Here is a 27,497-nt window from a genome sequence, read left to right as displayed (position 1 = left end):
AAATGCAAAGGACAAATTTCACTACACCGAGTGTGTGTGTGACAATCATTGGTACTTTAACTTTAACTTTACTGAGCCAAAAGTTGCGTTATTACAAGCGAGCGTCATTATTCAGGGTTGCAGGACATGGAGGAGGTCAGGTCAAAAGATGAGGCACTCCTCCCTTGGAGAAGCCAAACCATCAGTTTTATATTCCTACCCCCTGTCTGCGTGTGTGTGCTGGGTCAGGAGTGTACATCCTGACCATAAAAGTGGGCTTTGTGTGTAAGTGGCTGAAAAACAACAGATGTATGTTAGATGTTTACATCCAGCTAAACATTTAGTCCAGGGGTGTCAAAGTCATTTTAGATGGGGGCCACATGGAGAAAAATCTACTCCCAAGTGGGCCGGACTGGTACAATCATGGCACGATAACTTCAAAATAAAGACAACTTCAGATTGTTTTCTTTGTTTAAAAATAGAACAAGCACATTCTGAAAATGTACAAATCATAATGTTGTTGGTTTTTTTACACTTAAATGTTGCTGTTAATAATATTCTACCTTTATTTGTCCTTATTTATACTTTCTGAATAAATGATGTGATAATGTTCATCAGTCAACTCATTGGTGTTCATTTTCAATCTACATCTAAAAAAATAACATCAAAATCAATTTACATGATGTTATTTATATACTTTGCTCATTTTCTTTGATTTTTTCTTTTTCTTTTACATATGTAGCATCATCTACAAAGATACAAATAATTGCTATTGTGACATCTAGTGGACATATTTGCAGACCAAGGTCCAACTTTGTTGCCTCTTCTTCTGCCAGAACTAATCCAATCCACACACAAATGTCAGTACTAAAGGGCCCTATGTTGTTATGTGCCCAGAGTGAAATAGCTACTAGTTAACCTGCTGCTTTGCTTTCTCCAACATGAATATAAACATTCACCATATGCAAAACACAATACCAGTTCATTCATTCACTTCAACACAGACATGTTTTATCGAGGGACGTAACTTTCACACTGCCTTATGTGACGTAGTGAGTGTCATCCGAGGCCAGAAAGGGGCAGAAAGAGTATAGAGAGAGTATAGCCAACAGGGTTTTGGAGTTGGTGTCCAACATGGCACCCTGTAGTCACGTGAAGGGTTTTTAACCAATCATTTGGGAGACTGTCTGGCCATACTCTCTCTAATTGGTCAAATCCCCTCAGGTGACTACAGGGCACCTTGTTAGACACCGACTCTGAACCCGGGTTGGCCAAACTCTCTCTCTACACGACTCTGGAAAAGAGCACACATCAGTGACCTCTAGAGGACAATGCCAGTAAATACACAACATTGTTACTATGTTTTTTTGATTGATTGATTGAGACTTTTATTAGTAGGTTGCACAGTGAAGTACATATGCCGTACAATTGACCCCAATAAGTTTTTCAACTTGTTTAAGTCGGGGTCCACTTAAATTGAGCAAAGCATTTTTGGTTGAAGAGATAAAGAAGTAAAATACAGCACTATGTCATCAGTTTCTGATTCATTAAATTGTATAACAGTGCAAAATATTGCTCATTTGTAGTGGTCTTTCTTGAACTATTTGGGAAAAAAAACAAAAAAAACCCTAAAAACTTGTTGTAAAAAAAACAAGTGATTCAATTATAAATAAAGATTTCTACACATAGAAGTAATCATCAACTTAAAGTGCCCTCTTTGGGGATTGTAATAGAGATCCATCTGGATTCATGAACTTAATTCTAAACATTTATTTTGTTGAAGTATTATTCAATAAATATATTTATAAAGGATTTTTGAATTGTTGCTATTTTTAGAATATTTAAAAAAAATCTCACGTACCCCTTGGCATACCTTCAAGTACCCCCAGGGGTACGCGTACCCCCATTTGAGAACCACTGGACTACTCCATGAACAATGAAATAAATTAACAATAAAATAGTCTACATATAATTATTGCTTCAAGTTCTAGTCAAGTTATTCTGCAGTATAAAGTATCGTACATTTACTGACATTACTGTCAATAGTGTCAATACTGTCAAAAGACTACAATAGGCATTAATGTAAAGTATTGTACATTTGTACAAACTGTCGATATGCTATGTGTCGTCTCCGCCTGCAAGTACAGAATAGTTGATAGCAAATGATGGCACCTGTTATTATCCGGACATGGATACACAGTGACTCACTGTTCTCTGAGATGCAAAAGACATTGTCATGCATTCTATTCATTTGTCATTTACTGTTGCAGTAAATTGTAAATATTGTTGACATCTACGGTCCATGTATGTAATACTTCTATGATATATAATGTCATGTACATTGTAGCACAGTACATTTCACAGAATAAGAATAAGAAAGTGCTCATTCTGACTTATCTTCCAAAGGTTGATAGAATAAAGAATGATTTAAACTTATTAGTGCCTCACTCATTTTGCTGTTGCTGCAGCACGCCATATTGCTGTTTGTAGGCGTAATACGCTGTCTGCAGCACCCATTCATCCAGACACACAGATTGAAAGCCAGGGTGGTCTATGATGCACGTCTCCACCCCTTCCTGCTCCATTGTTCTGGCCACTGCCTCGAGCTCATGACAGCAGGCACACTCAGCCACTGTCTCCATGTTCACACAGTTGTGACATGTACACCTGGAAATAGAAATATTCATAATATTTGTAAATCAATTCATATTATTGACACCTGCAATCTGCAAACATGTGCAATAATTAATATTATCATTGTCTTGTTGTGGATCTTATTAATCTACATGCATATTTTTAGTATTGCCGGTATATGGAGCTGTGGCCCATAGAGATAATGGGTAATTAATTAGGTTTGACATTGTGTCAAAGATAGATACTTAGTCTATAGATAGGCCTGGGGTGTAAGTTGTAACACTAACAGTAACAGTGCAAGACTAGGCCACAAGCTAAAACTAGTCTATAAATAAATAACATTTTACTATTCTGTATTCTGAAGAAGATCTATGTCGTGTGCTACTCCAGCATCAATACCAGCAGCGTCCTCCTGACCGTCACCGTCAGCGTCGGGTTCAAAGCGGTATGGCTCTATCCCTCTCACAGCTTCTTCCCTATCTGAATCGCTTCCACTCCCCACTCGTCCTTCACTCGCACTTTCCTCATCCACAAATCTTTCATCCTCGCTCAAATTAATGGGGAAATCGTCGCTTTCTCGGTCCGAATCGCTCTCGCTGCTGGCGGCCATCATTGTAAACAATGGGGAAATGTGAGGAGACTTTCAACTTGTGACGTCACGCTACTTCCGGTACAGGCAAGGCTTTTTTATCAGCGACCAAAAGTTGCGAACTTTATCGTCGATGTTCTCTACTAAATCCTTTCAGCAAAAATATGGAAATATCGCGAAATGATCAAGTATGACACATAGAATGGATCTGCTATCCCCGTTTAAATTAAAAAAAAAATCATTTCAGTAGGCCTTTAAGGAACTCCGGGCGGTTCTCATCCATCCTCACCATACATGGTGTTGACAGTGCACTGCTTCCCCTTCCTGAGGCGGCGGATGGTGTTCCAGAATCGCTTCGAAGCCGTCCGGAAGTCGCTTCCCCAAACTCCTCCTATGTCCGAGTTTTTGCCTCCGCGACCGCTGAAGCCGCACACCGCTTGGCCTGTCGGTACCTGTCCACTGCCTCCGGAGTCCTATGAGCCAAAAGAACCCGATAGGACTCTTTCTTCAGCTTGACGGTATCCCTTACCGCCAGTGTCCACCAACAGGTTCTAGGATTACAGCCACGACAGGCACCAACTACCTTACGGCCACAGCTCCAATCAGCCGCCTCGACAATAGAGGTGCGGAACATGGTCCACTCGGACTCAATGCCCAGCACCTCCCTCGTGACATTTTCCAAGTTCTTCCGTAGGTGGGAATTGAAACTCTCTCTGACAGGAGACTCTGCTCGATGTTCCCAGCAAACCCTCACAATGCGTTTGGGCCTGCCAGGTCTGTGCGGCATCCTCCCCCACCATCGCAGCCAGCTCCCCACCAGGTGGTGATATGTAGAAATCTCCGCCCCTCTCTTCAGCCGAGTGTCCAAAACATGAGGCCGCAAATCCGATGACACAACTACAAAGTCGATCATGGAACTGCGGCCTAGGGTGCCCTGGTGCCAAGTACACATATGGACACCCTTATGTTTGAACATGGTGTTTGTTATGGACAATCTGTGACGAGCACAAAAGTCCAATAACAAAATACCACTCAAGTTCAGATCCGGGCGGCCATTCTTCCCAATCACGCCTTTCCAGGTTTCACTGTCGTTGCCAACATGAGCATTGAAGTCCCCCAGTAGGACAAGGGAATCACCCGGGGGAGCACTTTCCAGTACTCCCTCGAGTGTATCCAAAAAGGGTGGATACTTTGAACTGCCGTTTGGTGCGTAAGCACAAACAGTCAGGACCCGTCCCCCCACCCGAAAGCGGCGGTAAGCTACCCTCTCGTCCACTGGGTTGAACTCCAACGTGCAGGCTTTGAGCCGGGGGGCAACAAGAATTGCTTCCCCAGCCCGTTGCCTCTCACTGCGTGCAACGCCAGTGTGGAAGAGAGTCCAGCCCCTCTCGAGAGAACTGGTTCCAGAGCCCTTGCTGTGCGTCGAAGTGAGTCCGACTATATCCAGCCGGAACTTCTCCACCTAGGGTACTAGTTCAGGCTCTTTTCCCCACAGTGAAGTGACATTCCACTTCCCAAGAGCCAGCTTATGTAGTCGAGGATCGGACCGCCAAGTGCCCTGCCTTTGGCTGCCGCCCAGCTCACAACACACCTGACCTTTATGGCCCCTGCTATGGGTGGTGAGCCCATTGGAGGGGGGACCCATGTTGCCTCTTCGGGCTGTGCCCGGCCGGGCCCCATGGGGACAGGCCCGACCACCAGGTGCTTGCATCGTGCCCCAACTCCGGGCCTGGCTCCAGAGGGGGGCCCCAGTGACCCGCGTCCGGGCGAGGGATATCGGAGTCTCGGTTTTTGCATTTCCATAGAAGTCTTCGAGTCTTCAAATTTTTTATTAATATCATAATTGTTTTTTATTTATTTATTTGATAATATTATTATTACTTTAGTTTGTGTTGTTTTTTGGCTGTTTTTCTCTTTTTATGGGGGCGAGGGGTGTCATCGTTGGGAAATAAACAAAAATAATATTTTGACCTTTAGGGCAGACAATAGATGTATGATGTATGCAAACATGATGTAATGGATAAGAAGGTCTGATGCTGGATGTCAATAAAAAAATAAAAAATATATATTTTGTAAGTAAAAAATGTATCTAAATGAAGTAAGAGTAGTTGTATTGATAGAAGTAGTTCTCACTTCTCTCATGCGGACTGTAGCCTCCACATAAAAGACAACAATCCTGCCTTCCAGTCACAGTGTGCTGACATGACACTAGATTGCTTATCCCTCATCATCCAGGGTGTCAATCTTGGCTCAGCTCATTTCTGAGAGTCCATTTGTCACATCTGGTTACACCAGGCCGTGCCTTATGTTTGCCTTTTGTTAGTATTTTACTTCCTGTCCTGTGCTTTTATTTTGGTGGCTCTTCTAGTTTTGTTGGTGTTTTCCTGTGGCTGCTTCACTTCTGTCCCCGAGCATTTCCCCTCACCTGTTTTCTGTTTGCAATCAAGACTATTTAAATTGATCCTTTTGCTACCTTCGTTGTCTGGACATTATTCTTTGTTCACGGGTGACCATCGACTATACTTTTTGATGCCAAGCTCTAGTACGCACGTACTTTGTGGACGCCATCTGCTCCACATTTCCTGTGAGTGTTTTGCTGGGTTTCAGCAGTTTGCTTTGTTTTCTTCATAGTTCCCTGTTGCTCTCGGTTTGTGTTCTTTAATAAATAAATATCCCATTTTTTACTGCACGGTGCCAGATGTGAGGTGAAATAAGTACAAATGCAGCAATAAAAACAAGCAACTCCACTCACGATGGCTCTAAAGTTCAGTGATGTGTTGCTAACTTCAGCATTTTTCTTCTTTGTTGATGTTTTGCAGTAGTTAACATCCATGATGTAACAATGCTGCTAATCTACCAGAGTCCACATTTTGTTAACCATTTTATTCATTCATACTCTTAATTGGATAATAACATCAATAAAATAAAATAGAAAATATGCATGAAAAAATAACTAATAAAAATAAGAAGATGTTCTCTGTTTAACAATGAGAAAATAGAATAAAATAGTAGCTACATATATAATATTCAATACATGCACACAACTTAAAAAGTAATTACCGGTACAGGCCAACATATAAGACTAGAAGATGAGAAGCACTACATACAACATCAAATATACATTCTTATTAAACATGCTGTGTTTTTAAACTACATTTAGCACAATCACTGTTTAAGTGTTTTTACATCCCTGCAGCTTCCATGACTGTTACACACTTGTGTTTACTGACCTGATACTTAAACCTGAACATCTTATCACACACAGTGCAACTGAACGGTTTCTCTCCAGTGTGTGTTCTCATGTGTGTGGTCATGTTTTCCTTTCTTGAGAAACTCCTCTTACAAACAGAGCAAGTAAAATGTTTCTCACCTGTGTGTGTTCTCATGTGTGTGGTCATTTCATTCTTAGTTCTGAATCTTTTAGCACAAGCTGTGCAAGCAAAAGGTTTCTCTCCAATGTGTGTTCTCATGTGTCTGGTCAAGTTTTCCTTTCTGGGGAAACTCTTCTTACAAACAGAGCAAGTAAAAGGTTTCTCACCTGTGTGTGTTCTCATGTGTAATATCATTTCCTTCTTAGTGTTGAATCTTTTAGCACAAACTGAGCAAGCAAAAGGTTTCTCTCCAGTGTGTGTTCTCATGTGTGTGGTCATGTTAAGCTTTGTGGAGAAACTCTTCTTACAAACAGCACAAATAAAAGGTTTCTCTCCAGTATGTATTCTCATGTGTCTTGTAAAATCACTCTTCTTTCTAAATGATTTCCCACATTCAGAGCAGTCAAAGTGTTTGTTGTTAGTGTGATGTCTCGTATCACCTTTAGAGTCATTTTTACTCTCCAAAGGTTTTTGGATGTGGTCACTGTGATCAGAAGAGTGTGACATCATGTGGTCCATGTCTGACAGTGGAGCAAAGATGCTGTCTGGTTCTGACTTGATATCTTCACAATGCTCTCCATCAGCTTCTGTGATGTGTTGACTTACAAGCTCCGCCCCTCTGTTCTCCTCACTTTGACTGTGATGAAGCTGTAAGGACTGAGCTTCATCTTCATCATGAAGCTGCTCCTCTTTAATGTGGGAGGGGGCCTGTAGCTCCTTCTGTCCCACACTGGTGTGCCACTCCTCTTCATGACTCCCCGCTGACACCCGCTGGACGTCTGCAGAACAAATGAGGTGTTACTGTATTGAAGTTTGCAGTATTCAAACTATTGACATGTGAGCTAGGCCAAATAGACAGTGATGGGCAAGCTACCTGGACAATGTAGTAAGCTAAGCTACAAGTTACTCTCAATTAAATGTAGCTAAGCTATCCTCAGACAATTGTAGCACGCTACACTACAAGCTACACTGCAAAAGTAGCTTGCCACATCAAAGCTACATTTAACAGCATTTATATATATATATATATATATATATATATATATATATATATATATATATATATATATATTGGCCCACATGTATAATATCAATGTTTATGTTGTCCATGGAAAGAAGTTAGTAAGAAGCAAAAGAAAAACAACCAACCATGGATGACAAAAGGACTGAAAAATGCTTGTCACAAAAAAAATACATTACATGGAATATCAATAACACAGACATCTATAAATAAGTATAAGAAATATAAAAACAAGCTAATTGGTATACTAGGAACATGTAAGAAGGAATACTACAGACAATTATTAAAGAAGAACAGAAACAACATGAGAGCAACATGGGGCATCCTAAATAGCATCATTAAAAATGCTGCTAAGAAAGATTACCCCCAGTACTTTCTACATGGAAATACAAAAAATGACAATATAAACCAAATAGTTGAACGTTTTAATGATTACTTTGTAAATATTGGAAACAATGTGGAACAAAGATTTCCAAATGCAGATGATGGATCAGTTGAGGACTTGAGTGAGCTCATAGACAGAAATCCCAATTCCATGTTTCTTAAGAACGTGACAAAAGAAGAAATAATCAAAATTTGTAAAATATTGTAAATCCAAGACCTCAACCGACTGTCATGGAATAGATATGGTAACCATAAAAAAGGTTATAGAAGACATTTCAGAACCTCTGACATATATCAGCAACGTATCATTTCTAACCAGCAAATTCCCTGACAAAATGAAAATTACAAAAGTCGTACCAAATTATTAGAATGGAGACATACACAAGTTTACTAACTACACACCAGAATTCACAGCTAATATCTCAACATGGATAGCATTAATCCAAATAACAGAGGAAATGAGCATTGTAATAGATGGTAAAGAATGTGCGGCCGCAGTATTCATGGACTTAACTAAAGCATTTGACACAATTAATCATGATATTTTAATAACAAAACTGGAACGATATGGCATCAGAGGGTTGGTCTTGAACTGGGTAAGAAGCTTTTTAACCAACAGGAAGCAATACGTGAAGCTAGGCCAACACACTTCTACAACACTAAATATATCCTGTGGTGTACCTCACGGATCAATACTGGGACCAAGATTGTTTCATCTTTATATAAATTACATTTGTAAAGTTACAAAGGACTTAAAGTTAGTTTTATTTGCGGACGACACAACTGCTTTCTGTTCAGGAGAGAACACACAGAAAATAATACAAATAATAACAGAAGAAATGAACACATTAAAAAGATGCTTTGACAAAAACAGACTATCATTGAATCTCAGTAAAAGTAAAATAAGACTATTTGGTAACAGTAGAAGAGAAAGTCAGACACAAATAGACGGAATAGAAATTGAAAGAGTACCGCATTTTTCAGACTATAAGTCGCAGTTTTTTTCATAGTTTGGCCGGGGGTGCGACTTATACTCAGGAGCATCTTATGTGTGAAATTATTAACACATTACCGTAAAATATCAAATAATATTATTTATCTCATTCACGTAAGAGACTAGACGTATAAGATTTCATGGGATTTAGCGATTAGGAGTGACAGATTGTTTGGTAAACGTATAGCATGTTCTATATGTTATAGTTATCTGAATGACTCTTACCATAATATGTTACGTTAACATACCAGTTGGTTATTTATGCCTCATATAACGTACACTTATTCAGCCTGTTGTTCACTATTCTTGATTTATTTTAAATTGCCTTTCAAATGTCTATTCTTGGTGTTGGCTTTCATCAAATACATTTCCCCAAAAAATGCGACTTATAGTCCAGTGCGACTTATATATGTTTTTTTCCTTCTTTATTATGCATTTTCAGCCAGTGCGACTAAAACTCCGGAGCGACTTATACTCCGAAAAATACGGTAAATGAAACCAAATTTCTAGGTTTTATAATTGATGATAAATTGAACTGGAAATCTCATGTAAAAAATATACAACATAAAGTAGCAAGAAACACGTCAACAATGAATACAGCAAAACATGTTCTAGACCAAAAATGACTTCATATTCTCTACTGCTCACTAGTGTTACATATCTGACTTATTGTGTAGAAATATGGGAAATAACTACAAAAGTACACTTCATTCATTAACTGTGTTACAAAAAAGATCAGTTATAATAATACATCATGTTGGATATAGACAGCATACAAACACTTTATTTATAGAATCACAAATACTGAAATTCCACCACATAGTGAATTAGCAAACAGCTAAAATGATACACAAAGCAAACTATAACCTGCTAGCCAAGAATGTACAACAATTCTCAACAAAAGAGGAGAAATATAATCTTAGAGAAAAATGTAATTTAAAACATTTGTATGCACGTACAACACTTAAGACCTTCAGTATATCAGTATGTGGAATTAAATGATGGAATGGATTAAGCAAAGCAATCAAACAATGTACTAATATGATCCACTTCAAGAAACTCTTCACACTTAAAGTGTTTACAAAGTACAAAGAAGAAGATAAACATTCTCAATTTATTTCATCCATCATTCATTTTCTACATCATCTTACTCATCTCACCATATGAAATACAACTTACTTCACTCATTATTATTTATTTATTTTTATTGTGATTACTTATGGAGTATATTGTGAATACATTGAGAACAGGAAGTTAACAAAAGTTTTATCAACTGTTATGTAAAAGAAAAGTGGTAGAATTAAATAAGCTCTGCTTCTTCCTACTCCTTTTCCAACATGTTGAAAAGACAAACTGGAAATTGTGATGTATCATGTTGTATGCATGCATGTGTGATGTATCATGTTGTATGCATGCATGTGTGGTGTATCATGATGTATGCATGCATGTGTGATGTATCATGTTGTATGCATGCATGTGTGATGTGTCATGTTGTATGCATGCATGTGTGATGTATCATGTTGTATGCATACATGTGTGATGTATCATGTTGTATGCATGCATGTGTGATGTATCATGTTGTATGCATGCATGTGTGATGCATCATGTTGTATGCATGCATGTGTGATGTTTCATGTTGTATGCATGCATGTGTGATGTATCATGTTGTATGCATGCATGTGTGATGTATCATGTTGTATGCATCCATGTGTGATGCATAATGTTGTATGCATGCATGTGTGATGTTTCATGTTGTATGCATGAATGTGTAATGTATCATGTCCTATGCATGCATGTATGTGTGATGTATCATGTTGTATGCATGCATGTGTGATGCATCATGTTGTATGCATGCACGTGTGATGTTTCATGTTGTATGCAAGCATGTGTGATGTATCGTGTTGTATGCATGCATGTGTGATGTATCATGTTGTATGCATGCATGTGTGATGTATCATGTTGTATGCATGCATGTGTGATGTATCATGTTGTATGCATGCATGTGTGATGTATCATGTTGTATGCATGCGTGTGTGATGTATCATGTTGTATGCATGCATGTGTGATGTATCATGTTGTATGCATGCATGTGTGATGTATCATGTTGTATGCATGCATGTGTGATGTATCATGTTGTATGCTTGCATGTTCCAAATAAACTCAACTCAACTAACACTTGGTGGACATTCAAGCCACAAAATGCAAATGGAGTATTGTTGGTGTATTTTGGATGGTTATAGAGGACCTCCCATTGGCTCCATTGCAAGTGGACTTTTATTTACATTTATGAGTTAGAATTAGGGCTGGGTGATGTATGGAATATACTGGATATATCGTGGGTTTGTCTCTGTGCGATATAGAAAATGACTATATGGTGATATTGGAGTATACGTTCTCACACAGTTGCTTTTAGCTGCAGGCATTACACTACAGGCTCTTCTCACTCTTTCTTGTCTCTCCTTCTCACAGAGACATAAAACAAGCGCACCTTCTTACATACGTCACATACTGTCACGTGTGCAACGTCATACGCTCTCACGGAGCAGACAGGTAGCGACATGGTAACCTTAGCTGTGGTGCTAGTGGTAATATGAGAGAAAGAAGGTGCCAATCTGGTAACAAATGAAGGAATAATTAATTCCCCCCAAAAAAACAGCAGGGGGTCCATCGTCTGGCAGTGGTTATGCTTCAAGCAGGTAGATGGTGAACAAGTATGCGGCAAAAGCATTGCTACAAAAAGTAGCAGCACTGCTAATGTAGCATCATTTGAAAAGTCACCCGCTAGAGAATGAGGAGTGCTTGAAACTCTGCATGTAAACATCTCCGTTCAGTGCCACACCCACAAAATGCCCAAGCAACCATTTCCACATCAACACCGTATGAAACAAATAGTCAACAACAGAAGGAGATAACGTCCGCAGGAACCTACCACATAGTGAAGGACATACACTATTTGATTTCCTATTATGCAGCTCATTTTTATTTGACACTTATTGAAATTTCTTGTGTGACATCATGCACAAAAGTGCACTTTATTTGTTTTAAACTATTGAAGTGGCGTTCTGTACAAAAAGTGCACTTTAATTTAGTGTTGTTTTGATATGTCATCTTAGTGACATCATGCACAAAAATACACTAATAGCTTGTTTTAAAATGTCTCTGACAATGTTGCACTTTCTGTTTTGAAATGACATGAATGTTTGTCCCACTGCTTAATAACTGTTTAATAAATACACTTTTGCTAAATTGACTTAGTTGTGGTTTCCCTCTCTGCATGAAAGTTTAAAAGTAGCATATATTAATGCAGTGTGAAGAAAGATGTTTTAATGTAGTCACATAGAATCATCATACTGCTGTGATTATATGCATCAAGTGTTCATTCAAGGCTAAGGCAAAATATCCACATATATATGGTGTATGGTGACATGGACTAAACATATCCACATATATATGGTGTATGGTGACATGGCCTAAACATATCCACATATATATGGTGCATCGTGACATGGCCTGAATATATCCACATATATATGGTGTATCGTGACATGACCTAAGCATATCCACATATTAATAAAAGGCCATATCGCTTGGCCCTTGTTGTAATGTGATTTTTTTTGTTTTCATATACCCACCATCATGTCTTTTATAATGACTGTGAATGATAGAAAAAATCCCCCCAAAAGTGCAGTTACCCTCTAAATTCCAATGATTAGATTTAAGACTTGAAGTGTATGAGCATGAAGTGATGAAGCCTACTTGGATGAGTCTTCTAAGACAAAGTGAACAGTCCAGTTGTGATGGATTGAATGCCCTGAGAATAAAATGATATGTGCTTACTTGGACTGTGATGAAGCTGTGAGGACTCAGGTGCTTTGTCTTCATGCTCTTCAGTCTTCACAGAGACAACAGTCAGTGGAAACTTGCTGACATCATCCTCCTCCTGCCCTACAACACACTCTCCCTCCTCTTCCTCCTTCATGTGTGGATCCTCCTCTTCCTCTTTCATATGGGTGGGCTGTGAATCCTCCTCTTCCTCTTTAATGTAGGTGGGCTGTGGATCATCTTCTTCCTCTTTAATGTGAAGGGGCTGTTGAACGTCTGTTGGGTAAATAAGTAAATAAGATAAAGAGAGAATAGAAATAGTTTGGGACTGACACTGTTAACACAATGACAATATATGTGTTATTTCGTGTGTTGTGTTAAAAGTGTGTATCAAAACAACCAATAAAAACACGGGAAATACTTCCTTTTGTCCCAGCCACTAAAATTAATTCAAAAGTGAGTACAAAAACAGACTTGGAAATTTGATGAGGAGACAGTTTTTTTTTATAAGTACAAGGCAGCATTGATTGAGGCATTCTTAACTTTACACTCACTGATAAATAAATGATAAATGATAAATGGGTTGTACTTGTATAGCGCTTTTCTACCTTCAAGGTACTCAAAGCGCTTTGACATTACTTCCACATTTACCCATTCACACACACATTCACACACTGATGGAGGGAGCTGCCATGCAAGGCGCTAACCAGCACCCATCAGGAGCAAGGGTGAAGTGTCTTGCTCAGGACACAACGGACATGACGAGGTTGGTACTAGGTGGGGATTGAACCAGGGACCCTCGGGTTGCGCACGGCCACTATTGTATAAATATTGTATAAATATTTTATTCTGTATACGGTCTATGACACCTAAACTTTATCTCTAAACTTAACCATAATTTGTGGTGCAGAATGACGTCTGGGTCTCAAGATAGTTCCACATGTCTAGGAATGCCACCGACGGATAATCCTTGATATTACTCAACAAATATTTAGGGATCTATTTCGTTTCATAATTGGATTTTTTTTCTCGTGTCTGCTTTTCGCAGAAAGAACTCGGCCAGGCCTGTTTAAACTATTTTTAGATGGGGGGTCACATGGAGAAAGATCTACTCCAAGTTGGCCGGACTGGTAAAATTACGGCAAGATAACGTAAAAATTAAGACAACTGCAGATTGTTTTCTTTGTTTAAAAATAAAACAAACACATTCTGAAAATGTACAAAACATAATGTTTTTTTTTTACATACAATAGTATCCTATCTTTAGTTGTCCTTTTTTACACTTTCAGAATCAATTATGTGATAATATTCATCAGTCAACTCATTGGTGTTCATTTTCAATCTATCAAGATAAATAGATAATATCAAAATCAAATTACAGGATGACATTGATGTAGTTTGCTCATTTTCCCCGACTGGTGCGCTAACATCATGTGTTTTTGTTGTGTTTTACATATGTAGCATCATCTACAAAGAATTGCTATTGCGACATCTAGAGGACACATTTAGAACAGCAGTTTCTTTCATTCAAAAATTCCGACTCATTTTTGTACTTAGCCAACTCATCCCGTCTCATTCACTCATTCACACACTGATGGCGGGATCTGCCATGCAAGGCGCTTACCACGACTCATCAGGAGCAAGGGTGAAGTGTCCTGCTCAAGGACACAACAGACGTGACTAGGTTGGTAGAAGGTGGGGATTGAACCAGGAACCCTCAGGCACGGCCACTCTACCAACCGGGCCACTAGCCTTCCACCATCGACCTGCCTGCTAGCCTTCCACCATTGACCTGCCTGCTAGCCTTCCACCATAAACCTGCCTACCAGCCTTCCACCATCGACCTGCCTCCTAGCCTTCCACCATCGACCTGCCTGCTAGCCTTCCATCATCGACCTGCCTGCTAGCCTTCCACCATCGGCCTGTCTATCAGCCTTCCACCATCGGCCTGCCTGCTAGCCTTCCACCGTCGACCTGCCTGCTAGCCTTCCACCGTCGACCTGCCTACTAGCCTTCCATCGACCTGCTGTTTGCCTCCAGCCATTGGCTTCGTCTACGGTCTTCCACCCGTTGGCCTTGGTTGCTAGTCTTTAGCCCAGTCTGTTAACATCTTCAAAAGTGGTAAAACAAGTGGAACTTCTCTTCTCACTATGTCACAAATTATTATATTGTGTTTTATACTTTTGTGTGGTTTAACTGGTGCCCCAAATGGGTCTGGTCACCCCACTCACGGGCTATGCTACTTCAGGATGACAACTTTGATAATTTGACATTTCATCATAGTGGCAGCTACAAAATAACCCCGGCCTTATCTCAGTTGAAGATTTCTGTGACTTTGGACAAAACAAAATGGCTGCATACTATGGTAGAGTCCATTCATTCATATTGTTTCCTTGTTTTGAGAGATCACGTCAACATTACTGCATCCTCCCCTATTGTGAGCACTTACTTTCACAGATTAAAGACCGACTCAAAAGATGGTAACTTTAAGCGCAAATGTTTAGTTATATTATTGTTATTGCTCTCAGGAAATGTTGAGACTAATCCAGGCCCTGATACACCTACACAATGTTTTATACCTGCAGATTTTAAAACTAGATCTGGTTTTGGGATTATTCACATCAATGTTCGGAGTTTACTCCCTAAACTGGATATGATAAAGATCTGGATAAACTCAACAAATGCTGATATTGTAGTCTTATCTGAAACTTGGCTTAAACAATCTGTGCTTGATAAAGATATTTACATTCATGGCTATAATGTCTATCGTACTGACCGACAAAGAAAAGGTGGTGGAGTGGCCATAAATAATAAGCAGAGGTTTGATGTTAAATTAGTGCTCTCTGAAACAGTAAGTAAAGAACTTGAACTGTTAGCACTTGAAATCGAATTAGCTAGAAATCACCACATTATGGTAGTGGGGTGTTATAGGCCTCCATCTGCCCCTACTAATTCCCTATCTACTCTTGTAATGCTTCTGTCTCAACTGAAATACAATGAAATAGTGATTTAAACTGGGACTGGCTCACATCTGTGTCTGACTCCTTGAAAACACAGTGAGAATCTCTAAATTTAACACAATTAATTAACTCAGCTACAAGACCTAATCCTAAATGCCCTCAAAAAGCTACACTCATTGACTTAATTCCAACAAATATGCCCTTTAAATGTGTTGCATCTGGTGTTTTCCCTAATGATGTGAGTGATCATTGTGTGATTGCAGTAGTGCGAGACACAAGGATTCCTAAAAGCAAGCCTCGTCTTCTTGAAAAACATAATATGAAATTATTTGAGACGCAAGCTTTTTTACATGACTTGCATCTTTTTAATTGGGATAGAATTGCACTTTTTGATAATGTTGAACTGGCTTGGAAAGATTTTCACGAAAACTGCTTGAGTATAGTGAACAAACATGCCCCTTTTAGAAAATGTAGGGTTAAAGGACGTGACAATCAGTGGTTTACATCGGACCTGTCAGATGTATTGCATGAGCGTAATGCTGCTTGGGCCAGGGCACGCAAGTCAGGGTTAGAAGCAGATTGGTTGAATTTTAGACAATTCAGAAATCAATTTACCTCTCTCCTTCGGAAAGTCAAATCAGAATTTTATTTCTCCACAACAACTGAAAACCTCAAACACCCAAAGAAGTTTTGGAAAATCATCAAATCTTTGTCAGCCTGCTGTAATTCAGTCAATCTCCCACCTAGTATACTTGTTGATGGTGTCAGAGTAAGTGACAGAAGAGAAATGGGTAGTCATTATAATAATCATTTTATTTCCTCCGGTTTTCTCTATAATTCTGACAACTTTACTGAAGTTCCGCTAACTCCGGAAAGAACCGTTGAAAATACCCAGGTTTTTAACTTTACGCCCTTTACCACAACAGAGGTCATGAGGGCTCTAAAACAACTTAAACCTAGAAAGCCAGCTGGCTCAGATAAGTTGGAGCCGCTCTTCCTAAAGTTGGCAAATGAAATTATAGCTGGACCACTGACTCACATTTTTAACCTTACTCTAATTTCAAATGAAATCCCCTTGGATTGGAAATCTGCCCTTGTAATCCCCCTATTAAAAGGAGGTGACCCTAGTAATCTAAATAATTACAGACCGAGCTCTAAACTCTCTGTTCTGGCAAAAGTGCTTGAATCCCTTATCAGTGAACAGATAAAAGACTTTTTGGACACAAACTTTATTCCGTCACCATTTCAGTAAGGTTTTGGCAGAAATCACAGTACTGTTACTGCTGCTATGAAGTTTATAAATGATGTAACTGAAGCTCTTGACAAGAAGCAGTGCTGTCTGTCCCTCTTTATTGACTTTCCAAAGGCATTTGATACTGTTGATCATGTCATTTTAATCAAACGTCTTTCAGCTATTGGTTTTTCTCAGCAAGCAGTTGGATGGTTTGCAAATGACCTCACAAGTAGAACTCAGGCTGTTCAGATAGAAGGTTCCTTCTCGGACGTACTGCAAGTGGAAAAGGGTGTCCCTCAAGGTTCTGTGTTGTGCCCATTATTAATTAATAATTAATAATCTTGGACAGAATATTCCGAACTCAACTTTCCATTTCTATGCTGATGATACTGTCATATACTGCACAGCACCCACTCCTGCTGAGGCCTTTAAATATCTACAACATGCATTTGACAGAGTACAAGAACAACTTTGCTATCTTCAACTGCTTTTAAATGCAGAGAAAACAAAGTGTATTTCTTTACCACATCAAAAACTGTAAGATCAGCACTGTGTGAGAACATTTGAACAAGAAATGGGCAACAAATTGTGTTGGTATCTGCTTTTAAATATTTAGGATTTTTAATTGATGACCACTTGAGTTTTAAGGAGCACATACAGTATGTTGTAAAAATAAACTGAAACTATTACTGGGATTTTATTATAGAAACAAGTCTTGCTTTTCTTTTACTGTGAAACAGAAATTGGTGGAAACAACCTTTTTACCTGTTATTGACTATGGAGATGTGTTGAACATGAATGCTACTGCTGGTTGTCTCCACAAGCTGGATAGTGTGTACCACGGGGCACCGAGATTCATCACCAACTTACTCACCATTGTGTGTTATACTCAATGGTTAACTTACTCACCATTGTGTTTTATACTCAATGGTTAACTTACTCACCATTGTGTGTTATACTCAATGGTTAACTGGACATCTTTATGTGCTCGACGCCTCAATCATTGGTACGTGTTCATCTACAAAACCATTCTGGGTATCACCCCATCTTATCTGTCTTGTCTTTTAACAAAGAAACAAGGAAGTCACAATCTTCTTTCAATGAATGTTCTGCAATTTGCCGTCCCCAAAGTAAGAACTGAACTGGGCAAGAAAGCATTTAGGTTTTCAGCAGCGAAGGCTTGGAATAACCTACAATCCAATATTCAACTTCAAACCCTTGAATGAGTTTAAAGCTTCTGTGAAAGGATTGCAGTCTACCTTGTCTGTATGCACATGTGTTATGTCAGCAAGTTTTAATGTTGTAAATGTCATGTTTTATGTGTTGTTTACTGTTTTTAATGTAACCTTGCTGCTGACCTCTTGGCCAGGTCTCCCTTGGAAAAGAGATCTTTGATCTCAATGGGATTTTTACCAGGTTAAATAAAGACAAAAAACAAACAAACAAACAAAAACAGCTGTTTATTTGAAGTCTTAAAGAAGTCAACTATGTGCGCAGTGCAAGGTGAAATGCAGTTATGTCATCTTCTTGTCAATAACACACACATCACACTTTTGCATGTGGTTGCTTCCTTATTTGTCATTATTCAAAGCTGATTTTAATGTGTAGCAGCGGCAGCTGAACTCAATGTGACAACGTGTCATAGTTACGTCAGTCAGCCGGAATTAAAAAGACAAATAGTTGTGTCGTTAGTCCATAATCTTCACGGTCCTCATGGACGTCATAATTAGGAACCAGCACTAAAAAAATGGTACTTGGTATACATCCCTAATCTTCACCACTAAACCTTTGAAATATGCTGACATATGTGCTGCTAAAGGTAAATAAACAGTAGCCATATTGAATGTTTGCCTTCATTTGACCACGTGAGGTAAGGAGGACGGCCTCTAGGTCACATGGTTACACCCCAGCAATTACACTGTTGATGATTGATGAGCATTCATTTTTAAATGGTGGTGTTAAAAAGCAAGTATATCTCCATCTTTAGTCATAAATGTGGCCCCCGGATGAACATGTGTCACAAACATTGTATTAGATGATATGTGGATGTTGTGCTTACTTGGACTGTGATGAAGCTGTGAGGACTCAGGTGCTTTGTCTTCATGCTCTTCAGTCTTCACAGAGACAACAGTCAGTGGAAACTTGCTGACATCATCCTCCTCCTGCCCTACAGGACACTCTCCCTCCTCTTCCTCTTTCATGTGTGAGGGCTGTGGATCCTCTGAAGTGAAACTGTCCCCCTGCAGATGAGGGAGACATTCTTCTTGGTGTCCAATCAGCTGATGGATGTCTACAGGACACAAACAAAACACATTTTAACTCCTACATGCTAAATACTAAATCGTACATGAAATATAGGGCTGTGGCTATTGAAAATGTTATTAATCAAGTGTTCTACTGGAAATGTTTTCGGTTAATCGAGTAACTGGATAGAACTTAGTGTTGCTTGGTTAAAGACAAATTTAAGCGACTTTAAGACATTTCACTTAATAATGAACGGCCAATTGGTTTGAGATGGTATGAGATCAAGATGTCATCTTTAGATCAGGCTTTGTTTTTTCCACAATCACTGCCACATTAAAAAGTTAAAGTACCAATGATTGTCACACACACACTAGGTGTGGCCAGATTTTTCTCTGCATTTGACTCATTAACCTTGATCACCCCCTGGGAGGTGAGGGGAGCAGTGAGCAGCAGCAGTGGCCGCGCCCAGGAATCATTTTTATGGTGATTTAACCCCCAATTTCAACCCTTGATGCTGAGTGCCATTTTTATAGTCTTTGGTATGACTCAGTCGGGGTTTGAACTCACAACCTACCGATCTCAGGACGGACACTCTAACCACTAGGCCACTGAGTAGGTGGATGTAGCAGGTGTTGTAGTAGGTTAATGGCTGCACCAATATGAAGGAAATAACATGTCAGTATAGTGTCATTTTTCTAGCTGTTAAGAGAAGTATTTGATTAAATATATAAATAATCCTCCATATTGGCAGCCATAGTGATTTATTTATTCAGCAGAGCATTAAAACTTGGATCTGACGAAAAGTAAACACAAATGCGGTCTTCCTCGCTGATAAAACATGATAGCAACATGCATCTGCTAGCTCATGATCGCCCCCACTTGTCAGTGTGGCGAGTTGGAGTACTACAAGAGGTGCTTAAAGCTGTATTTTTAGTCTTATTATCAAGGAATAATGAGGTCACACTTATATTAAAACATTAATGCTAAGGTTTCATCCAGTATTGGGCCGGTGATGATGATGATGATGATGAAGATGTATCTGTGCAAGTGAACAATTGGATCCACAAGGGACAACAACCCTTTCCACAGACTACACACACACATCAGAAACATAAATGTTAGAAGCCTACAACAATATATGTGAAGAAGACTTTAGGATTAAAAGTGAAGATGTGAGGTGAAATAAGTACAAATGCAGCAATAAAAACAAGCAACTCCACTCACGATGGCTCTAAAGTTCAGTGATGTGTTGCTAACTTCAGCATTTTTCTTCTTTGTTGATGTTTTGCAGTAGTTAACATCCATGATGTAACAATGCTGCTAATCTACCAGAGTCCACATTTTGTTAACCATTTTATGCATTCATACTTTTAATTGGATAATAACAATAAAATGCAATGGAAACAAATTGATTTTATAAGACACACAAAAAAAACCACATGAAAATAAGATGTCCTCTCTTCAACAATGATAAAATAAAATACAATAGTAGCTACATATATAATATTCAATACATGCACACAACTTAAAAAGTAACTACAGGACAACATATAAGCCTAGAAGATGAGAAGCACTACATACAACATCAAATATACATTCATATTAAACATGCTGTGTTTTTAAACTACATTTAACACAATCACTGTTTAAGTGTTTTTACATTCCTGCAGCTTCCATGACTGTTACACACTTGTGTCTACTGACCTGATACTTATACCTGAACATCTTCTCACACACAGTGCAACTAAACGGTTTCTCTCCAGTGTGTGTTCTCAAGTGTGTGGTCATGATTTCCTTGCTGGAGAAACTCTTCTTACAAACAGAGCAAGTAAAAGGTTTCTCTCCAGTGTGTGTTCTCATGTGTGTGGTCATGCTGTGCTTTCTGGAGAAACTCTTCTTACAAACAGAGCAAGTAAATGGTTTCTTAACAGTGTGTGTTCTCATGTGTGTGGTCATGTCCCCCTTTATGGAGAAACTCTTCTTACAAACAGAGCAAGTAAAAGGTTTCTCTCCAGTGTGTGTTCTCATGTGTGTGGTCATGCTTTTCTTGCTGTAGAAACTCTTCTTACAAACAGAGCAAGTAAAAGGTTTCTCTCCAGTGTGTGTTCTTATGTGTGTGGTCATGCTTTGCTTGCTGTAGAAACTCTTCTTACAAACAGAGCAAGTAAAAGGTTTCTCACCTGTGTGTGTTCTCATGTGCAATATCATTTCCTTCTTAGTGTTGAATCTTTTAGCACAAGCTGAGCAAGCAAAAGGTTTCTCTCCTGTGTGTGTTCTCATGTGTCTGGTCATGTCACCCTTTCTGGAGTAACTCTTCTTACAAACAGAGCAAGTAAAAGGTTTCTCTCCAGTGTGTGTTCTTATGTGTGTGGTCATGCTTTGCTTGCTGTAGAAACTCTTCTTACAAACAGAGCAAGTAAAAGATTTCTCACCTGTGTGTGTTCTCATGTGCAATATCATTTCCTTCTTAGTGTTGAATCTTTTAGCACAAACTGAGCAAGCAAACGGTTTCTCTCCAGTGTGTGTTCTCATGTGTGTGGTCATGTTAAGCTTTGTGGAGAAACTCTTCTTACAAACAGCGCAAATAAAAGGTTTCTCTCCAGTATGTGTTCTCATGTGTCTTGTAAAATCACTCTTCCTTCTAAATGATTTCCCACATTCAGAGCAGTCAAAGTGTTTGTTGTTAGTGTGATGTCTCGTATCACCTTTAGAGTCATTTTTACTCTCCAAAGGTTTTTGGATGTGGTCACTGTGATCAGAAGAGTGTGACATCATGTGGTCCATGTCTGACAGTGGAGCAAAGATGCTGTCTGGTTCTGACTTGATATCTTCACAATGCTCTCCATCAGCTTCTGTGATGTGTTGACTTACAAGCTCCGCCCCTCTGTTCTCCTCACTTTGACTGTGATGAAGCTGTAAGGACTGAGCTTCATCTTCATCATGAAGCTGCTCCTCTTTAATGTGGGAGGGGGCCTGTAGCTCCTTCTGTCCCACACTGGTGTGCCACTCCTCTTCATGACTCCCCGCTGACACCCGCTGGACGTCTGCAGAACAAATGAGGTGTTACTGTATTGAAGTTTGCAGTATTCAAACTATTGACATGTGAGCTAGGCCAAATAGACAGTGATGGGCAAGCTACCTGGACAATGTAGTAAGCTAAGCTACAAGTTACTCTCAATTAAATGGAGCTAAGCTATCCTCAGAGAATTGGAGCACGCTACACTACAAGCTACACTGCAAAAGTAGCTTGCCACATCAAATATATATATATATATATATTTACATATATATATATATATATATTGGCCCACGTGTATAATATCAATGTTTATGTTGTCCATGGAAAGAAGTTAGTAAGAAGCAAAAGAAAAACAACCAACCATGGATGACAAAAGGACTGAAAAATGCTTGTCACAAAAAAAAGACATTATATGGAATATTAATATTACAGACATCTATAGAGGCAGAAAATAAGTATAATAAATATAAAAAGAAGCTAATTGGTATACTAGGAACATGTAAGAAGGAATACTACAGACAATTATTAAAGAAGAACAGAAACAACATGAGAGCAAGTCCTGCAAAGAGAAAAAATATCTTTACAGAAGACATTTAAAGCACAGAACCAAAGAAACTGAACACAAATATAAAACGTACAAAAATAAGTTAACACAAATAATAAAGCACAGCAAAAGAACACATTACTGTAACCTATTAGAACAACATAAAAATAGCATCCAGGGTACGTGGAAAGTTTTAAATGGTATCATTAAAAAAAACATGACAAATAAGGAACATCCAAGCTGTTTCATAGAAAATAATCAAACTATAAATGACCCTAAGGAAATAACGGATGCTTTTAACACCTTCTTTGTGAACGTTGGACCTACTTTAGCAAATGGAATTGTACAACCTGAAAACTGTGTCAAATTTAATGAACAAACCATTCAAAGCAACTTAGAATCGTTTTTTATTTCCCCCGTTTATGAAAGTGAAATCACAGAAATTGTAAATTCTCAGAAAAACAAGAAGTCAACAGACTGCTGTGACTTGGACTTTTCTCTGATCAAAGAAATTGTTGATTTTATAGCTGTTCCCTTCACTTATATATGTAATATTTCTTTTATAAAAGGTGTTTTCCCAAAGAAAATGAAAACGGCAAAAGTTATTCCCATCTTCAAAAGTGGAGATAAGCATCAGTTCACCAACTATAGGTCTATTTCTCTACTCTCACAATTTTCAAAAGTCCTTGAAAAATTATTTGTGTCAAGATTAGACATTAAGCATCACTTGCTAAGTGAACACCAATACGGTTTTTGACCAAACAGGTCCACTTCCATGGCAGTGATGGAACTAGTTGAGGAGGTAACCACTGCTATTGATAAGAGGGAGTTTGACACCATCCATCACACATTACTTTGAAACAAAATGCAGAGGTATGGTTTTAGAGGTCTTGCTCATGATTGGTTGAAAAGTTATCTTGGTGGTAGAGAACAGTATGTGCATATGAACAATGTAGATTCAGATAAAAAGATTATAACACATGGAGTGCCCCAAGGTTCTGTACTGGGACCAAAATTGTTTTTATTGTATATTAATGATATCTGCAAAATCTTTAAAAAACTCAATTGTATTCTCTTTGCTGACGATACAAGTCTGTACTGTTCTGGACAAGACCTTGGCCAACTCTTAGAGACTGTAGAGAGCGAACTCCACATACTAAAGCAATGGTTTGATGCCAATAAACCGTCAATCAACCTAAATAAAACAAAATATATAACTTTTGGAAATAGGAAAAATAACATACAGTGTCATATAAGAATTGATGATATGGAGATAGAAAGGGTGTATTCAACAACATTTTTGGGAATCTATATAGATGATAAATTAAATTGGAAACTGTACATAAATATACTTAAGACAAAGATGGCAAAAAATATTGCTATGTTACATAAAATCAAAAACTCCGTAAATCAAAAGGCTCTTAATATGTTATATAATTCTTTCGTACTCCCTTATCTTAATTATTGTGTTGAAATCTGGGGTAACAATTACAAAACAAACATCAACTCTATATTCTTACTTCAAAAGAAAGCGATTAGAATTGTAAATTATGCAGATTATCATGACCATACCAATGCTCTGTTTATTAAATTAAAAACATTAAAACTGCATGATCTTGTTGACCTCAACACTGCTATTGTGACGTACAAAGCTCACAACCACATGCTGCCTCGGTGTCTACAGGAGAGGTTCAAACCCAGAGAGAATCCCTATGACCTCAGAGGTTCAGCTGTCTTCCAGAAAGCTAAGATAAGAACAAGCTTAAAAAGTAGATGTGTTTCTGTCAGGGGGGTTCAACTGTGGAACAGCTTGGATGATTCCCTAAAATGTTCCAGGTCCATTCACACATTTAAAAAACACTTTAAGACCAATGTCTTGGAAAAATATATCACTCTTGAATCAACACAGTAGTTAATACTATGATCAATGTTAATTAAAATACTAAATGTGGGATATAAATAATAATGGAAGTATAATTGTTTGTATATAGTATATAAAATGGTACAAAGGTTTAACACGCGTATAAGGATATTTCACATGCCTTTACTGTGTATATAATTGAACAGTGTTCATATTGTGTATAATGTGTATTTATAATATGTTGTACAAAAGACATTTCATAATTTTCGGAAGTTCATCTTGTACTTGACATTGTTTATAGGGTTAGGTGCTATAAGTGTTCAACTTCAGCCTAAACCCTTTCGGTCTGTAACATTTTCATTTTCAATCTATGAATGTACAACTGTTTGTTTATTTTTTGTTGACCATTGACCGAAGAATAAACTTTACTTACTTACATGTGAGAGCAACATGGGGCATCCTAAATAGCATCATTAAAAATGCTGCTAAGAAAGATTACCCCCAGTACTTTCTACATGGAAATACAAAAAATGACAATATGAACCAAATAGTTGAACGTTTTAATGATTACTTTGTTAATATCGAAAAAATGCGGAACAAAGATTTCCAAATGCAGATGATGGATCAGTTGAGGACTTGAGTGAGCTCATAGACAGAAATCCCAATTCCATGTTTCTTAAGAACGTGACAAAAGAAGAAATAATCAAAATTGTAAAACATTGTAAATCCAAGACCTCAACCAACTGTCATGGAATAGATATGGTAACCATAAAAAAGGTTATAGAAGACATTTCAGAACCTCTGACATATATCAGCAACGTATCATTTCTAACCCGCAAATTCGCTGACAAAATGAAAATTGCAAAAGTCGTACCAATTTATAAGAATGGAGACATACACCAGTTTACTAACTACACACCAGAATTCCCAGCAAATATCTCAACAAGAATAGCATTAATCCAAATAACAGAGGAAATGAGCAATGCAATAGCACATTCATGGACTTAACTAAAGCATTTGACACAATTAATCATGATATTTTTATAATAAAACTAGAACGATATGGCATCAAAGGTTTGGTCTTGAACTGGGTAAGAAGCTTTTTAACCAACAGGAAGCAAAATGTGAAGATGGGTGAAAATTTGTCAACACAGCTAGATATATCTTCTGGTGTACCCCAGGGATCAATACTGGGACCAAGATTGTTTCATCTTTATACAAACCACATTTGTAAAGTTACAAGGACTTAAAGTTAGATAATACAAATAATAAATAATAATAAAGCAAAACACGTCCTGGGTCAAAAATGACTTCATATTCTCTACTGCTCACTAGTGTTACATATCTGACTTATTGTGCAGAAATATGGGAAACAACTACAAATGTGCGCTACATTCACTAACCGTGTTACAAAAAAGATCAATTAGACTGATACATAATGTTTGATATAGACAACATACAAACACTTTAGTTATTGAATCAACAATATTAAAGTTCAATGAATTGGTAAAATTGCAAACAGCTAAATTGATGTACAAAGCAAACTATAACCTGCTACCAAATAATGTACAACAATTCTTCTCAACTAAAGAGGAGAAATATAATCTTAGAGGAAAATAAAATTTAAAACATTTGTATGCACGTACAACACTTAGAACCTTTAGCATATCAGTATGTGGAATTAAATGATGGAATGGATGAAGCAAAGAAGTGAAACATTGTACTGATATGATCCACTTCAAGAGGTTGTTCACATGAATAGTGCTTACAAAGTCCAAAGAAGAAGAATTATGAGAAATACTTTCAACCTTATTGAAATGAAGATATTCTTCATCTCAGTATGTTAATAATGACTGACTTTATTAATTATATATTACAAAACTGTTGTATTACTCATTCACGGATGTCATTTTACTATAAAAAGGTCAGTAAATGATGTATATATTTGTAAACGCTCTGAAGTGGGAAAAGGGTAGGATTAAATAAGCTCTGCTTCTTCCTACTCCTTTTCGGACATGATGAAAAGTGAAATGATATGAAAGTGTGTGATGTATTATGCTGTAAGTGTGTTCATGTTCAAAATCAACTAAAGAAAGAAAGAAAGAAAGTAACTGAGAGTGTACAAATGGACCCAGTGAGGGTCCATTGCTGTTAACTATCTGTCATTTAGATGGGGACACCTTACAACTACCTCTAGGGCTCCCCGCACTCCACTGTATGCATTCATGTATTTCTTCTTGTATTTCTACCCTTCTTGAGACATGAAGAAGGAAAAGTATCTTCCATATGAGGAGGTGTGCACAAGTGATAACATAAATCATGATCCCAATAACATTGCATCTAATAGCGAGCCAAATACTAGAGTCCGTGAACATTGCTCCAAAATCAGGGTTTTTTGTTGATTTAATGTGCATAAACAATGAACATTGACAGGTGCAAAGGTAGCAATATATGATAAAACAAGACGGCAGCTAAAGAAGGACTTTCCTATTCATCCCCCTCTGGTCAACATATGTAACAACAAGTGTGAGTAAGAAATTGAAATGTGCCTCCTTTGGCCAAAATGTATAAAATAAAAATGTGTATAGAGACATACTGTAATAACTTGAAGTAAATAATGAAGATTAAAAAACAATTACAAACAAAACATTTTAAACACAACTAAAAGCTTACCTTTTTTATGTTTGCATAGTATCTATATATTAATGTTGTAAATACACATCTTTATATATCTAGAAAGGGTGGTCCTAAAGAGGTAGGCACTGTCACATCTAATAGAGAGCCAAATACTAGAGTCTGTGAACATTGCTCCAAAGTCAAGATGTGTTGTTGATTTAATGT

General features: G+C 38.0%; 2 protein-coding genes across 2 annotated transcripts in view; both read right to left on the bottom strand.

The window, feature by feature from the left end:
- Nucleotides 1-27,497, bottom strand: part of LOC133570603 (uncharacterized) — a 95,949-nt gene that overhangs the window by 22,021 nt on the left and 46,431 nt on the right. The gene's annotated exons all lie outside the window — the stretch shown is intronic.
- LOC140680170 (uncharacterized) overlaps nt 2,424-27,497 on the bottom strand; it is a 28,890-nt gene continuing 3,816 nt past the window's right edge. Inside the window, exons 2-6 of the mRNA XM_072916548.1 lie at nt 21,806-22,276; nt 19,048-19,278; nt 12,810-13,070; nt 6,630-7,352; nt 2,424-2,611 (exon numbers count right to left, since the gene is read on the bottom strand). Coding sequence (XP_072772649.1) covers nt 2,424-2,611; nt 6,630-7,352; nt 12,810-13,070; nt 19,048-19,278; nt 21,806-22,276 — 1,874 coding nt within the window. The remainder of the gene's footprint in view (nt 2,612-6,629; nt 7,353-12,809; nt 13,071-19,047; nt 19,279-21,805; nt 22,277-27,497) is intronic.

The sequence above is a fragment of the Nerophis lumbriciformis genome, linkage group LG28 (genome assembly GCF_033978685.3).
Source record: "Nerophis lumbriciformis linkage group LG28, RoL_Nlum_v2.1, whole genome shotgun sequence".
Lineage (NCBI taxonomy): Eukaryota > Metazoa > Chordata > Actinopteri > Syngnathiformes > Syngnathidae > Nerophis > Nerophis lumbriciformis.
Note: the sequence above shows the minus strand (reverse complement) of the source record. Positions and strands in the feature narration are given on the sequence as shown.